Source organism: Fistularia commersonii, chromosome 19, assembly GCF_037954325.1.
Source record: "Fistularia commersonii isolate RoL2024-O1a breed Wild chromosome 19, RoL_Fcom_v1.0, whole genome shotgun sequence".
Classification (NCBI taxonomy): domain Eukaryota; kingdom Metazoa; phylum Chordata; class Actinopteri; order Syngnathiformes; family Fistulariidae; genus Fistularia; species Fistularia commersonii.
Window position 1 is genome coordinate 10,264,844 of NC_141302.1, and position 16,787 is coordinate 10,281,630.

A 16,787-nucleotide genomic window follows, 5' to 3' on the forward strand; every position below is an offset into this window, starting at 1 on the left:
TGTTTGTGTGAATCCAATGTACTCAGTCACAGCATCTCAAGCCTGTTATCACTTTAATTCACCGATAGATTAAAACATTCAAATGAGGCACAGGCCCAGAGAATAATATATATACAATATAAAAGCAGTGAGAGAATCATAAGTAAATACAGTACACAAAGCAAGTGTAGGAAACAAGCACTTGAAAACACGTCACAAAAAAACTTTAACTGTTGCAGTCGTGGTTAAGCTGAAGCGTGGTTTTATCTGCTGCAGCAGGAAGTCAAGTTTCACAGAAAACTGCACGCCTGAAAAGCTCACATTTTTTCTTCTTACTACACACACGCAAACACACACACACACACACACACACACACGCGCGCACACAGACAATTACATTTCATCAACAATGGTACACCAAGGAGAAGACCAAACATTGATTTTACTATTTTAAATTGGATATATCGTAATGGAATTTTAATTACATTTGATTACATTGTGCAATAATGTATAAAAATCTCTAAAATTATTTATTATAGAACAGAGAAATGGACATACTTAATTAAAACAAACCCACACACAGAAATCACTGTCTAGGATTTCTGTTTTCTAAAGATGACTTACTGGACTTGTTTTAAATCTTGTACAATAGCAAATGTTCCCATTTCATTATGCAACACTGACTGATTAGCGATGAGCTTCATTATTTCTTCTTCAAGCTTGTGACGGACCAGGGAAGAGAAAATAAGATGAAGTCAAACACAATAAAATGAAGAAGCCCTGTCACACATCTTCAAACACCAAACAGCTGCATTCATGTAAAAGATTAGAAATTCTCTGAAAAAAGTGATTGCAGACTAATTTTTCCCCAAATGTTGAATAACAGTTGTCTGACTTTCATAATGGAATAATGGTACACAGAGGTTTGGTTGAGAACCAGCTCACAGAGGTTACAGTGTGGTGCACTTTGGCTAAAGCAGAGACAAGAAACATAAACCGTTGAGGCAAAAGCTAACACTCTCATAGTTTGGTTAAACTACAATATAATGAAGGACTTCTTTATTTTTGCAGAAGCTAATTCAGGATCAAAACGAATCCTTAGATATTATACTTATTCGAAGGTTGAAGAAATGATAAATGCATGAAAAATAAGGGTCCTTGTTCTCAGTTTACCCTTTGGGAGTTTTTACACATTATTAAAAACTTTCAAATTTCATTCTCTGCTCACAGGAGATGATTGAAAACTCCATCTGTCCTAGTCTGGTCAGACTAAAGTGGTTCCGGGATAAAGCACCTCTTTATACTGATCCGGTTATCTATTCGAAACTGGATCTTAATTTCCAATATATTTGTTGCAAGCCTGATTCAGATCCCTTCTTTAGAATGATCATGAATTTCATGTTGACGTACGGTGTGTACAAATAAGACTAAACATCTATGATGTACTGTGCACTTCAGTTTGATATCTTTCAGGGTGACTTCTGATATACTTGACTATTTTTTTATCTAGGAAATAAAAATGGTTAATTTGCCGCCAGTGCATGATGCTCACAGTATTGAAAAATACATTTGAAAGAACACAAAAGCAGCTATGAATGTTTCAAATTGTTTAAGTGGGGTGATTACTGTAAGAAAGGGTTTATCAAATCTCTGCAGCAGCAAGTCAACATACCAGCGACAAATATTTCGAAAGAGAATTCGAGCTCTGTGCATTCTCACTTCAGAATACGGTCACATTCTCCGATAAGTGCAGTCACAAGACTCCTGATGCTGTGTGTGTCTGTGTGTGTGTGTGTGTGTGTGTGTCCGTCTGTGCATGCATGCATGTCCATCTGAGCATAGATGCATCTTCTGTTTCCTTAACTCAGAGTAACTATTCTGTTTTTTTAAAGCGATGGAATCAACACAAAGTATAACTAAACATCCTCAGGCTGGGTCTTACAGTAACACAATGTTATGCGTTGTATGCGCTCATCAGCAACATTTTTTCATGCATTTCTGTGTCAGATGAAAGTGGACTAACATTAGCCGACAGGACAGCCAGGCAGTCTGAAGGCATCTGGTACAGGACTGTCAAGCTTACAGATAATTTTATATATTCCCTTTTTCCAGCAGGGATCGCTGTCTCTCCCAGTCCAGATCGCCGAGTAAAACTCTCTCAGAGCCACTTCTGACACCTCGATGAACCTCTCTGGGACCTGGAGACAGAAACCAGTGTCACATTTGGGACACGCTTTCAAATTTATACAACTGCAGTATATTTTAAAAAATAAAAATGAATAATGAAAACAGGTTATATAATATATGTTAGAATGCAAAAATATAAATACAGTCACTCCTCACTTAACGACATACTCGGTTAATGAAAAATAAAAACAGGTTATATAATATATGTTAGAATGCAAAAATATAAATACAGTCACTCCTCACTTAACGACGTACTCGATTAACGACAACTCAGAGTAACGACAGGCGTTACGACTTTGACCAGTATTCATTTAACGATGTGCGCCAAGTACAGTGGCAGCGCAGTTGAGAGTGTAAGTGTACCCAAAAGTAGCTGTGTAGGATAAGTTGGCCTTAGGCAACTGGCAAATACAGCCAGCAGCTTCTCTCCCTCATTCACTAAGTCTCATGCAGTCTCCATTACCGTAGTGTACTGTCATTAGTTACCTCAAATTTTTCTACACTATTTTAGATACTTTTTATCCCCTGAAGATTTCAGAAAAAAGAAAGGTAACTAGTACTGCTCATGGATCTTCTACCAAGACACAAGGGAGAGCGATTGATTTAGAAACTAAGCTTAAGATCATCAAGCAACATGAGGAAGGTAGTAAAGTCCAAACAATCTCTAGCAGCATGAATTTGCTTATGTAATCTTTTATATAATTAAAGCTTCACTACTCATATGAACAAATAAAATAGGATGTAGAGCTAAAAGAAAAAAAATGGTGTCAAGGTTCGACATCACTTGATTAATCATTGTTTGAATACTAAGGAGCTTTGACAGTTTTCACACTTTTAAATGAAATTATTTAGATATTCTGAGTAGTGAAAGAGGTTATGAGGTAATGCCGTTAATACATCTACCATCCCTAAACTTTTCTCACCTTTTTTATGATTTAGAAAACTGTGATCACCTTGATAATACTGTTATTACGAGAACAACTTACACCTCGACCCTCACCTCCTATTAAAGGCACTTTCATAGCAAATGTGGAAATAATTCATCGACATATTGACATGCACAGAGTGAAGGAGAGAAAATAAACATATCGTGATGCAGTAAAGCTCTTGTGACAAAACCCATGTAAAAAACAAAATGAGTGAGATAATGGGCTCAGTTGTCAGTATCCTCCAAACACCCCATAATTATATCACATAATGCACATGGACCATGACTGAGGTGGCCCTCAAATGTTGAATGGTGAGTTGCAGGCCAGCTCTGCTATCAATATTGATTTCCACTGTGTTTTTCAGATACAAATCAAAACAGTGATCTCGTGCAGGACAGCAATAATATCAAGACTAGACAAGAGATCTTCAGAAAACATGAATGCGGAGGATCTTTTATGAACACGAAATGGCTGCGATTGCTGAGGTGATGATGTTTTAATGACCTGGATGGTTTGCTTACTTTAAAAGATGAAATAATACACCTTTATAGCTTTGGCTGATGAAAAAGACATACTCACTGGACCCAGGACAGCAGTTAGTCTTTTACAGTATTCAAAGACCCAGAGGGTCTACTCCATTTGCACGGAAAGGAGAAATTTAAAAGTTAAGTGTATGGAAATTACATTTGAATCTCTTTTTTATTTTATTTTTTTGTTTTTAAGAGATACAATGTTTAATATTTTATTAAGTGGAATTTAGCACTAAAGATTTTGGTGGACAACAAATTCATCTTGATAGAGTCTATTATATCTCGCTTGATAACCCCAGGCTAATGATTCTTTGCTACATATAGGTTTGTTCTCAAGCAAATATATCCATAATAAGCCTAAAAGCTGTCACCACACCAAGATGCTTTGAATTTCCTGCACTGAAGGTTTAGTCAAAAGCTAACTCAATAATACCAATAGGGATATCAATACCGTCCTGATTCAGGATCCTGTGATGCAAAAGCAGACCCTATTTTTCTCGAATATCACTGTATTGACTTGATTGTTGTCAGTGACTTAAATCTCAAATGGCTGACTAGTACATCTGATTATCTCAAGGAGGTTAGCAGCCGCCTTGATTTGTATCAGCTGAACTCACTAGAACAAAATGAAAGGTCTCTCTTGTTGAGCCCTGTGCTCATCTTTTCCCCCGTGTTCTACGGAATTGTTGCTATTGGTCTAGACACACCATAAAAGAGGAGTAACCCTCACATTCATTAAGAAATGTAATTGAGATTTGGTGACAAACATGCTTCCTCTATCATCTTAGCGTTCAAAGGGCACCGGATTCTGCTCTCAAAGCCTTACCTCCAGCCTCGATGCACATTTTGAATTGTTAATATAATATTAAGAATGACTTTCTGGTGTCCAGGATCAGATCAATTGAAGATAGGGAAAAAATAGTCGCTTAAAAAACATCACATTTTAGACAATAAACATCATACAAAAGCCCAATCTGTTTTTTATGCAAACCCAAACATGAGTCTATCAATTTAATCCAGGCCTCAGTTTGGAAAGCAGTAAACAAACAAAAATAGACTGCTGAATTCCTTGCCTACACATATTAAATATGGTGTCTGTTTGATTTTTGAACAGACTAACTTTTGGCCTGGCTTACAGTAAACTGGGCATCTATTTGAAAATGAATTCACAGTGCTCTGTTTTATTGATGATGTTTGTATCTGGTCCATGAGCGACATCACTCACATTAGCTTTCAACCCTTCCGTCCTGAAGGATCGCACCCCAGGAGGTTAGCTGGAGAGCGCAAACTGGTTCTTTTTATTCTAAGACTGTCTGTTTGTTTATAACAGAGCACTTAACACCTGTTTAATGTTGTGTTTCTTTATATGTGAAAATCAGCTCAAGTGGTTTAATTGCATAAAGGAAGAAATAGGAGTAAGAGCATTTTTCTTTAAGTCACTCAGTATGATTTCGGCTATTACGTCAATTTGAAGCAAAGGTAGCGAACTTTAGCAAAAATATTTCTTTCTTTTTTTTCTTTAACAGAAAAAGAAGCTGTCCACATGTGAGTTGAGACCCAGGTATTATTGAAGCAATTTTCTTATATTGTTGAATTATGGCAATGTAATCTTTGGAAAATTGGTCTTTCAACCCTAAAACTCCTGTAGAGACGGTGCCCCCATTGGTCTTTGGTGGCAAATTAAGCATTGACACATGTTTATTTGAATGGCCAATGTCTGAAAACTATTTTGAAGATTTGAAGACTCAGTGATGATGAGATTGAACCTTAAATTTCCAAAAACTGGATGAGTGATACTTGTGGTCAACAACCACTTGAATAACAAGTCTCCTCTCACTTACGATCAGTTAATCATTATCACAAAGTGCCTGCCAAATTTATTGCTGCCAAATGTCATCTGCCATAATTGAAAATGTCCTCCTTTGAACAAAGCATGGTGAATGAATGGCTACGAGTTGGTCATGTAAGGACTTGGACTCCTAATAATGTTGTTCTTTCTTTTGTTCTTTTCATCTAACTAGCTCTGTAACTTTAAACTGGACATATCAAGCGTATAAAGGTTGATGCATGTAGAAACCGTAGGGAATACATAATCTCACAGCTTTCATCACATATTCTCTCAAGCAGCAACATTGTACATTCATACATCAACAAGCACATTCAACAGAAATGCGATCCAAAAACATATGTTGTGTTTGTATTGCAAGATATCCAAAGATGAGGTCTTTACCATCCAGACATTGTAATGACCCCCCACACAGACACACACGCATGCACTCACACACACACATAGTACACACAATACATACAGTGTGACTAAGGTCATCATAAAGCAGAGGGACCACTTAGAAACATGTCCTATGAAAAATTAATTCATTTGTAATATATGTTTATTCTCTCAATGCTTTTGTGTTTATCTAAACAGCTAAGACAAAGTACTATTATACTCACACTTTGCCACTCAGACTCAAGGTTCTCGTTCCACAGAAAAATAAGAGCCTTTTACATCAGTGCACAGAAAGCACTACAAAACATTCAAACATTTGGCCAAGGTCTCCTTTCAGTAACACTGTTGGTCTTCTGAGAGCTATCTAGACTGCAAAATAGAATGAAATTCTTACCTGGTAGACGTTACTTTTATTGTAGTGCATGTTCAGAATGCGATAAAGCTCTGTATCTCGACCAACCCGCAGCTGACTCTCTCTGCCCAGTCGAGAGGCACCATCCCTAGGTCCCAAACAGATAAACACACAATCAGATTAACAACCGCAAAATTAATGCCTGCAGTCATATGTTAATTGGTAATTTTTCACAGAGCAGCACGGTGATGCAGTAGTTAGTGGTCCCACCTCACAACGAGAAGGTTTGATTCACACATGTTTGCATGTTCTCCCCAAGTCTGTGTGCATGTCCTACAGTTTCTCCAGTTTCCTCCCACAGTCCAAAAACATGCAGAAGGTTAATTGGAAAAAATTGACCAGATATGTGAATGAGAGAATGAGTGGTTGTTTGTCGCAATATGTGGCCCTGCATTGGCAAGTGGTCTAAGTTGAGCCCTGCCTCTCCCCAATGACAGCTAGGATACATATATATATTTACTCAATTCAAAGCACTTTATTTATCCCAGGAGGGCAATTAAAAAGCATCAACACCATCTCCAATGCATACTATATACATTTAAACAAAGAACATACTGCAAAAAGCAGATACTCAACAATTGTAAATTTCAATACACACCTTGTGGAATAGTTAACTAAGAAAATGTTGTCATTTGATTTAAAAATGCATATTCAATACAAAAGGTAACAAATGCTCTAAATATAATCAATCTACTGCGATGGAAAGTAACCGAGTACATTTACTCAAGAACAGTGCTTCTATTTCATTACATTTCAAAGGGTGATATTGTAGTTTATACTCATATATTATATCTTATAGATAACAGAAACTTATCAATCAGAAATTTTAGATGAGATTGACATTTTATTAAACTCCACTATAAATTCATCTTTTTTTAATGTCTTAACCACTTTAAGAGATAAGTCCATATGAAGTATATGGAACTATGATGTGAGTATACATTTTGTAACACAATGCAGTGTTACAATTTAACTACCAATCTGCTTTAATGATAAAAAATTGGCTCCACTTTAATAAGGTTGAGCAATTAAGGGCTCCTACATAAATGTTTGTGTTTGACAACTTTAAAAGACAATAAAGATATAATCATTGACACAATATCTTTTATATTACAGATGATACATTTTGGGCAGCAATACTGCTATAGCAAAATTTTCCTTCCAAAACAGAAGTTTGTCGTGTTAATACAGTTTCTGCAAGAAAATATCAGTTCAGCCTTTAGAACAACCCACTGGACAATACAATGTCAGCTCAAAACGACTTTGAAGACAGTTGAAATGTTGGCTCTCTTAAATTCCAGACATCCTGTTGAAAGTTCTATAAAGAATAAGTTCAACCTACCGGGTGAGAGCCTCGCGGACAGCCTGTCGTGCAAAGCGCTCCATCTGGATGTAGAAGAACTCTCTGAAGTTACTGAACCATTTAATCATCTGGGAGGTCACGCAGCGGTTAAACTGGACCACAGAGAAGACAGGCAGGTCAAGAGTCATCATTTCAGCAAGACCAGGAGACCTCTTAGGTTGTTTCATCCTGTACATCATATTTATATAATAGGTGGTCTCAGGAAACAAGTTTCAGTCCATGTTTCTCAAAAGGTAGAAACTGATTTGTTGATTCGCAGAAGAAATTTCTTAATACAACATAATAATATATTTCCACAGTTTATTTTTACAGTTTTCAGCTCAACTTCGAATTTTCATCAAATCAGAGACACAAAGATTTTGTATTTTGCAAATGACCCACTATTCAAATTTGTCTATATCTAATTCATCAGTCTCCCTCCATGATAACTGCTAACTGAGTCTCAGTGAGATGACATTGGGTTCCAAACTTAATTTCAATAAAAAATAAGCTTTTGAGGTAGTGACTGCTCTCAGGGGCAGATTTTAAGTTGTACTATCATGGTATTAACAGGAGGGGAAATGGAGCAGGAATTATCTTGAACAAGTGAGTTGAAGTGATTGCAGAATATCTCCAGGGGTGAGAGAGAGGTGATTAAGAAGTGATGGGCAAGCTTGGTATCCAGGATAGAAACACAGGGGGACAGAGGGACATGGCGGTAGACTTTGCAAAAAGAGTGGAAGTGGCTGTAATGAATACTTTTCTCCTGAAAAGGCAGAAGCATAGGGTAATGTATAAGAGCCGAGGTAGGAGCACGAAGGTAGAGTACATGTTGTATAAACGATGTAATCTTAAGGAGATGAGAGGGGCTCTGGGTGGTCAGGGAGAGCTTTCAGATGATTGGAAAACAACAGCTAATATGATCAAGGAGACAGGTAGGAGAGTATTTGTGTCATCAGGAAAGAAGGTAGATAAGAAGACCCAGCAGTTGAACGAGGAAGTGTAGAAGTATATACAGAAAAAGCAGCTAGCAAAGAAGAAGAGGGACACTGTAGGGACTGAAGGGAGCAGACAGGAGTACAGGGATATGCTGCACAAGGTGAAGGTAGAGGTGGCAAAGGACAAGCAAAGGGTGTATGATGGCTTGTACGCTAGATCTGACAGTAGGTAGGGAGAGAATGATTTTTACAGGTTGGCAAATCAGAGAGATAGAGATGGCAAGGATTTACAGCAGGTTCAGGTGATTAAGGATAGAGAGGGAAATGTATTGACAGATGTTAAAGGAGTGATGGGAAGATGGAAAGAGTACTCTGAAGAGCTGATGAATGAAGAAAATGTAAGAGACGAAAGAGCAGAAGAGGTGACTACTGTGGACCACAAAGTAGCAGAGATTAGTTAAGGTGAAGTGAGGAAGGCATTGAAGAGGATGAAGAGAGGAAAGGCATTTGGTCCTGATGATATACCTGTTGAGGAGTGTAAGTGTCTAGGAGAGGCAGTGGTAGAGTTTCTGGCTAGATTGATCAACAGGATCTTAGAGAGTGAGAACATGCCTGAGGAATGGAGAAGAAATGTGATGGTGCCGACTTTTAAGAATAAGGGAGATGTGCAAATTGCAGCAACTATAGAGGGAAAATTTTGATGAGCCATGCAATGAAGTTATGGCAAAGAGTATTGGACACTAGACTGCGGGCAGAAGTCAGCATTTGTGAGCAGCAGTATGGTTTCATGCCTAGAGTACTACAGATACAGTATTTGCTTTGAGAATGCTGGTCGACAAGTACAGAGTTAAGGTTAGAGGGAGCTTGATTATGCCTTTCAAGACCTAGAGAAAGCATACAATAGGGTGTGAAGAAATGGACTATGGTATTGTATGAGGAAGTCTGGATTGCCAGACAAGTATGTTACATTGGTGCAGGGCATGTATGCGAGATGTGACAGTGGTGACATCAGGAGTCCGCTCTGAGTCCCTTGTCTGCAGTGGTGAGGGACTGGCTGACAGATGAGGTTAAACAGGAATCTCCATGGACCATGAAGTTTGCAGATAACTTTGTGATCTGCAGTGAGAGCAGGGAACAGGTGGATGAAAATCTAGAGAGGTAGAGGTATGCTCTGGAAAGGACAGGCATTAAGGTTAGTTGCAGCAAGACAGAATTTATGTGTGTGAATGAGAGGGACCCAAGGGGACAGTGAAGTTACAGGGGGTTGAGATAAAGAAGGTAGAGGATTTTAAGTACTTAGGATCAGCAGTCCAAAGCAATGGAGAGTGTGGAAAAGAGGTGAAAAAAACAGGTTCGAGCAGGTTGGAACAGGTGGAGAAAAGTGTCAGGGGTACTATGCAATAGAATATATCAGCCAGAATGAAAGGACAGGTGTACAGGAGAGTTGTGAGACCAGCAACTGTGTATGATTTAGAGACAGTGGCAGTGAAGAAAAGAGATGAGGCAGAGCTGGAGGTCACAGAGATGAAGATTTTGAGGTTATCTTTGGGTTATCTTTGGCGTGACAAGGATGGATAGGATCAGGAATGAATCTATCAGAGGGACAACACATGTTCGATGTTTTGGAGATAAGGCCAGACTGAGATGGCTCGGTCATGTAGAGAGAAGGGATAGTGAATATATTGGTAGACGGATCCTGGAATTGAAGTTGACAGTCAGAAGGTCTAGAGGAAGACCAAAGAGTTAGATCTGCTGATGTAGTGAAAGAGGACATGAAGTTAGCTGGTGTCAGAGAAGAGGATACAGAATAGGATTAGATGAAGGAGGTTGATTCGCTATGGTGACCCCTGAAGGGAAAAGCTGAAAGGAAAAGAAGGAGGTAGTGACTGCTCTTATTCTGTAATTTGGTCAATACCTATTGATCCCTTGTCAATACTATGCAGTAACAGGATTGAGTCTTTTCAATTCAGTTTTATTACAGTGATGTAAGAATACACTAACTGTATGTGTTGTTGAGGCATCTGTGTGAATATGACATACACACCTTGACATCAGGGAAGTATGTCTTCAATGTGTTGGAGCTTGGATAACGAGTGTAGAAGAACATGAGTTTGGCTTTCTTCAAGTGGCAGGGAGACAAGCCTTCTTGGGTGTATACATGAGGAGAGTTAAGGAGATACCTTCTACACACACACACACACACACACACACACACACACACACACACACACACACAGATTTGATCGCTGACAAAAAGGATATTCCCCCAGCAGTCAGGTAAAGTTCTCCGTCCATCCCTCCCCCTCCTCTGATCCCCCTCTCCCGCTCTCTTCCTCCATGAGCGTGGCGTCCAAGGGAGGGATCCAGATGGCCCAGCAGGGGCAGTGGGGGGAAGGTGGGGTGAGATGAGAACTCCAGAAAAGGGTCAGAGTTCAGATAGTCCTTACGAGATGGATGAAGGTGGGAGATCTGAGGATGTTGCAGGGATCGCGAGAAGAGCTGCTGCATGGAGTAGTGGAGGAGTGGAAGAGGGAGAGGAGGTGGAGGGGGAGGCGCAGGGAAGGAGGATGAGGAGGATGAGGAGGAGGATGAGGATGGATGGAAGGAGGAGGAGGGATCCTTAGATTGTGAAGATGGGGGTAGGGGGGGAGGGTGAGAAAGTGGCGGAGGACGTGGCAGAGAGGGGTGATGCAGGGAGAGGTTGGGATGAGAAGCGTTGAGAGGAGGGCCAAGGAGTGGGTGGGTTTTGCGTATATCAGGTGACCTTTGAACTGATGATGAAGGTTGCTCTGTTCTTTCAGTGCGATGTGGCTGAGCGGGATTCAAGCTGCTCATCTTGTGCTTCTCTCTGTCTCCATCCTGTCCTGCTGTCCTCTCCTCCCTCCCACGTCCTTTCTCCTCCACTCTTCCTCTTGTTAAAAGTCCCATCCACAGCCCCTTCTCTCTCCCTCCATCACCCCCCACATCTGACGGGAGGAAAGAGATGGCTGCTGGAGGAGAGGAGGGCTTGAGATCTGTGGTTTCAGTGTAAAGGCGCAGGACACGGTCAATGACTCTGGCCACAGCGCTGCCCAGCTCCAACTTCAGTGCTTGAGCAAATTTCTGCCCTCCTCCCTCTCCTTCATCTTCGATCACTCCATCCCAGTCTCCTTTGACCAGCCCACCACAATCCAGCCACAAACCAACTCCCTCCATCACGCCCTCCAATTGTAGCCCTTCACCTCTTGCGCTCTCCATCCTTCTTTCTTTGTCTTTATGTCTTTCTTCTCTTTGTTTGTGGCTGGTGAAGCTGTCAAAAGGGGAGGGAGAAAGAAGGGAGAAAGGTTCCTTCGTCATCTCTCCTCCGTCAATATCCTCTTCATCATACAGCCCGTCTGCAATGTCCTCATCCTCCATCATCCCTACATCATCCCCTCCCTTCTTTCCATTGTCATTCCTGCACCTCCTTTTATTCTCCTCATCCTCTGTGTTCTTCTCTCCAAAAGCCTTCCAGACTTTCTCCTGCAGAGCCTGTAGTCTCTCTCTGGCCTCCTCCAACTGTTCCTTCAGCTCCTCTCTTTTACGCCTCCTACCCTCCCTCTCACCCAGGTGCCTTGTGCTTCCCTCCTCCTTCTCCCCTTCTCTTCGCCGGCTCTCCAACTTCAGCCTCTTCACTCTCAGGATGTCTTGACTCCACTCAGCTGCAAGTACAGCATCACTTTGCCTCTTCTTGACCCCCAACAAGCTCTCGTCTGCCTCCATCACTCTCCCCTCTCCTCCCACTGTGCCCTGCTCCACCTGTCCATCCCTCTCTCCCCCATCTTCATCCAAGATTCTGTCATCCAGGTGTCTGTGCATATTGAGGTTGGAATTATGTGATCCGATCCTCCTGGGAGCTCCACCAGGCTGAAGGAAATGGTGGATGAGGGGGAAGCCAGGTGGTCTGAAGGTGGGAGGGGGCCTACCTGCGCTGGGCTGAGGATGAACTCCTAACACGTCTGTGGAGCAGAGAGGGGGGGCAAATGTGTGTAATTGGGGGGCGGAGCCATCAAAGAGGTTTGTAGGTGAATCCATCACTGGAAGGAAAAAAGCGGGAGAATAATGAAAGGTGATATCTACCTAATATTTTGGGGGAGTGACAATCTGTTATCAAAGCCTGGGGTAAATGTTTTATTTTTCTGCATTTAATAGTCAATGCAATGTATGTCCAGTCATGGAAAATACATTTTTAGTGTCTAATAATGGAGCAAGAAGAACAGGTGTATCTTTCTTATTATGACTTGGGTAGCAAACATTTTGTACTATAAAACCATGATCGTAATGTTGCCCCACGGAATCAAAACTTTTAAGCCACAACCTTTACTGACCCCGCCCCCATTAAAACAGACACATATCTTGCTCCTCATTATTTTATTCAATTTGCTCAATTTCATATTAAATAAATCTCCAAACTTCCTCTCAGCTTCAGATCCAAAATCTGACATGACTATTCAGAAACACAGTGTCTGCGCTACTCGATAGCTAACATCCATATTTGGCAAACATAAAGGATATACAGAAACAACATTAATCAAAAACACAGTATTATATACAACACAACAGGTCTCTGCACTACCTTGCTTGTGGAGGGCTTCTTTCTTATTTCTGATAACCAAAGAGAAAAAAAAGGGTGGGACTGACTCCCATTGTATTATGAAAAAATGCTTTAAAAAAGTATCCTTTTTTTCAATCAATGTCTTTCAAGGAGAACTCTCTACCAGCCACCACAAACACAATGAAGAGGGAGAGAACCTTGATGTGGTGATCATAAAATGAAAAATACCAGCAAGAAATATGATATAACAGTTCCTGTTATTAAAAGCATATCTATATAAACAATATCTACCATGAAAACTGATATATAAGTAAGTTTGGATTTTCATATCTAACGTTTATAGAATGTTAGTGTTCAGGTGGAAGCCCACTGGAAGGGTAGCTATAATGAAGTGATTGGATATTTAACATACTTAATGTTGGTTTTCACAGTTTACATTCCAGCCACATGATACTGATACATGTGTGAAGGGCCACTATCAAACAATAAAACCAGCTAACCTTCATTTTCATAGTAGTAAATTACCACCTACCTTGGTTTCACAAAAGGCTTCTAGTCGATAACAAGACACAGCTGGGCTGCTTTTGAGCTGTAAAATGTAAGAATAATTTGTAACAGTGCAGAAAATGAATTCTAAATCATGTGAAAGGTTTTCTCATACATCGCGTGAGAAAACACGCAGCTTGATGGAAGACAGACAGAGAGGAGAGAAAGGTTACCATCTGACTCCTGATCTTTGTCACAAGTGACCCACATCTCACCATGCCATCTTTCCTGTTGCTCTCCAATGTTTGCTGTCCGAAATATGACAGGTGCCATAAACCACAGCTTGAATAAATGTGTCTGAATGTAAAACTTATTCAGAGTAGGACAATAGTGCAAGCTTTCCTTTCTTTCTTTTACAATTTGCTGGTAACCTAAATCCAGTAAGTGTGGTTCAGGTTTTTTTTAAGACTGTTTAAAACTCCTGTTCTGCAGAGCTTTTGAACCATACCTGGAAAAGGCTGTAAATTTTGGAGCAATGAACACTAGGCTTGTTAATAACAGTGTATTTTGCAGTTTAATCTGGGTTTAAAAATTGAGAAAACATCCACCCTTTTTCCCATGCAACCTCCTCTCCTGATGCCCCTTTCCCCCTTTTCCTTCCTCTCTATTCCTCCCTCATCCTCTCGTCTCTCTGTTATCAGTTCAGGCAGCTTGTTAAGCACTGTTTGATCAGAGTGTTTACTGTCAAACACACACTCCAGCACACACACACACACACACATACACACACACACACACATACACGTACACATGGAAAGATTCACACTGAAGAGAAAGGCTTGAGAGAGGGCTGACAATGGTCAATGGCCCTTCGGGATTGAAACGGAGAGAGAGCACCGTGGACGTATGTAACAGTGTCTGTGTGCCTATGTGTATGTGAGTACGTGCATGCAAGGACGTGTGTATGAGTGTGTGTGTGTGTGTGTGTGTGTGTGTGTGTGTGTGTGTGTGTGTGTGCGTGTGTGTGTGTGTGTGTGTGTGTGCGTGCATGCGTGCGTGCGTGTGCGTAGATGCATGCGTGCGTGTGCATTTGTGTAAGTACAATGTGTGTGAACAGTAGTCCTACTTAGCTTAGATAAAACCCTTAATCCACTTCAGATGGATATACTAACACTCACTGCACAGGGAGATGGATGGATGATAGATGGACAGATGTAGATAAAAAGATGGATGGATGGATGGATGGATGGATGGATGGCTGGATAGATAGATAGATAGATAGATAGATAGATAGATAGATAGATAGATAGTAGATGGATGGATAGATAGATAGATAGATAGATAGATAGATAGATAGATAGATAGATAGATAGATAGATAGATAGATAGATAGATAGATGGATGGATGGATGGATGGATGGATGGATGGATGGATGGACAGCCCCAGGGTGCAACATGAACAGAATAATCCTCCTATAAATAGCTAAATATCAATTATTCAAATGCCCTCTCCTCCCTCCTATAACACAGCCCAGATGGCAAGCAAACCAATGCGCTTATATCAGGGACAGATTAGCTTTTTAAAGCCAGCTGAAAGCTGCGCAAAAATTTTAACACTGAGCGATCAAGTATTAGATTAGATTGGGAATGGTGCTTGGACCTCTTCTGTTGGGCACATTTAGGGTATATATATATATATGTATGTATATATACATACATATATATATATACGAAAGCACAAACACACGAAACATATTTGGAAAGAGTGAGTCGCTGTGATGACAAATTTTCACAAAGATGACCCTTAAATATTATCAGGGCAGTCCACCTGGCATATAATATGTAATGTGGATTGTGAAAATTACCTAAAACATTTGGCATTTAGGTAACAGGGGCTGTTTGCATTAATTCAGATGCTCACAGGAAATGCAGTGTAACAGACCTCAGAATGGCATCGATGCAGGGAAAATAGCATTTAAAAAGCAATCATGAAAAAAATGACCATAAAATTTGAGGAAAAAATCCTGAAAAAAACAGGACAATATATATGCAAAGAGGAAAAAATGATTAAGTGTTTTTCTGTTTGTAAATGACATTCCCTTTTCTATCTATCTATCTATCTATCTATCTATCTATCTATCTATCTATCTATCTATCTATCTATCTATCTATCTATCTATCTATCTATCTATCTATCTATCTATCTATCTATCTATCTATCTATCTATCTATCTATCTATCTATCTATCTATCCACGAAGCAGCGGTGTTTGAAGCCTGCGCGTGGAAACATCTGCCGGCTCCGCCACGCGAGAGATCCGCTCTGGCCATTCTGACGCACGAGCTGTCAGTTCGTGTGCATGTGTATGTGTGTGCGTGTGCGTGTGCGTGTGTGCGCGCGCGCGCCTCTGGCACGTCCTGTGACTAATTGGCAGGGTTGGACTGATGTCGCAGTATGAAAAAAAAAGCCAACAACAACAACAAATAAATAAATAACAAAAGAACAACGATAGACTCGCTGGGCGGATATGTCTCCCGAGTCATTTAACTCAGTCGCAGTTAATGCTAACTTTGAAGTTTGTCAAATAAAAATGGAAAAATGAACTCACTCTTGGGCTCCAGCGGTGTCGCCTCCGAGTCGGTTAGCCGTTTGTGTGCCTTCTACCTCGGTCGACAGTCTTCACTTGGCACCGGGCGAGCTTCGGGCACACAAACCAACCGGTAACGAGTTTTTTTTTTTTTTTTTTTGTGTGTGTCCTTTGTTCCCCCAACTGTCGCTCTTTTACTCAGTTATCAACCGCCGCCTCTTCCCTCTAGTTGTCAGCAGCGTTTTCCTTTTTTTTTTTTCCTCCCTCTCTCGTCAACCCATCTCTCTCTGGCTGGCATCCGTGGTGCGCGGTGGGCGGGCGCGCTGGAGAGCTGTCCACTTGACAGTTCCGGTCCCTCCCATGTTGGCATGACCTCCAGTCCCATCACACTATTACTATATTCATGGGGACTCATCATAGACACCTATTTAATCATCTGCATCTAACAGCAGCTCGGCGTCAACTATAACGACTGAATGGCCATACCTAATCCCAAACCAGGTCTAATCCCTGACCGGCCCTGTTAAATTATGGGATTTATGCATTTTGGGCTGGAAAAACCATGCTCTGGACGCCGGCAGTATTGTGGGCTCCAAG

General features: G+C 40.7%; 1 protein-coding gene across 2 annotated transcripts; it reads right to left on the reverse strand.

Annotated features, from left to right (window-relative positions):
* Positions 1 to 33: 33 nt before the first annotated feature.
* Positions 34 to 16,513, reverse strand: prox3 (prospero homeobox 3). 2 transcript variants are annotated; one of them, XM_086165801.1, is made up of 7 exons: positions 16,212 to 16,513; positions 13,650 to 13,706; positions 10,807 to 12,599; positions 10,589 to 10,702; positions 7,607 to 7,719; positions 6,247 to 6,352; positions 34 to 2,177 (listed from the first exon to the last, which is right to left on the reverse strand). In XM_086165801.1, the coding sequence occupies exons 3-7, from the start codon at positions 12,595 to 12,597 to the stop codon at positions 2,004 to 2,006; spliced, it is 2,298 nt and encodes a 765-aa protein (XP_086021927.1). In that variant the 5' UTR covers positions 12,598 to 12,599; positions 13,650 to 13,706; positions 16,212 to 16,513; the 3' UTR covers positions 34 to 2,003. The 2 variants fall into 2 exon arrangements, with proteins under 2 accessions (XP_086021927.1, XP_086021928.1); XM_086165802.1 differs by having other exon boundaries at positions 10,589 to 10,695; positions 10,806 to 12,599.
* Between the last annotated feature and the right edge of the window lie 274 nt (positions 16,514 to 16,787).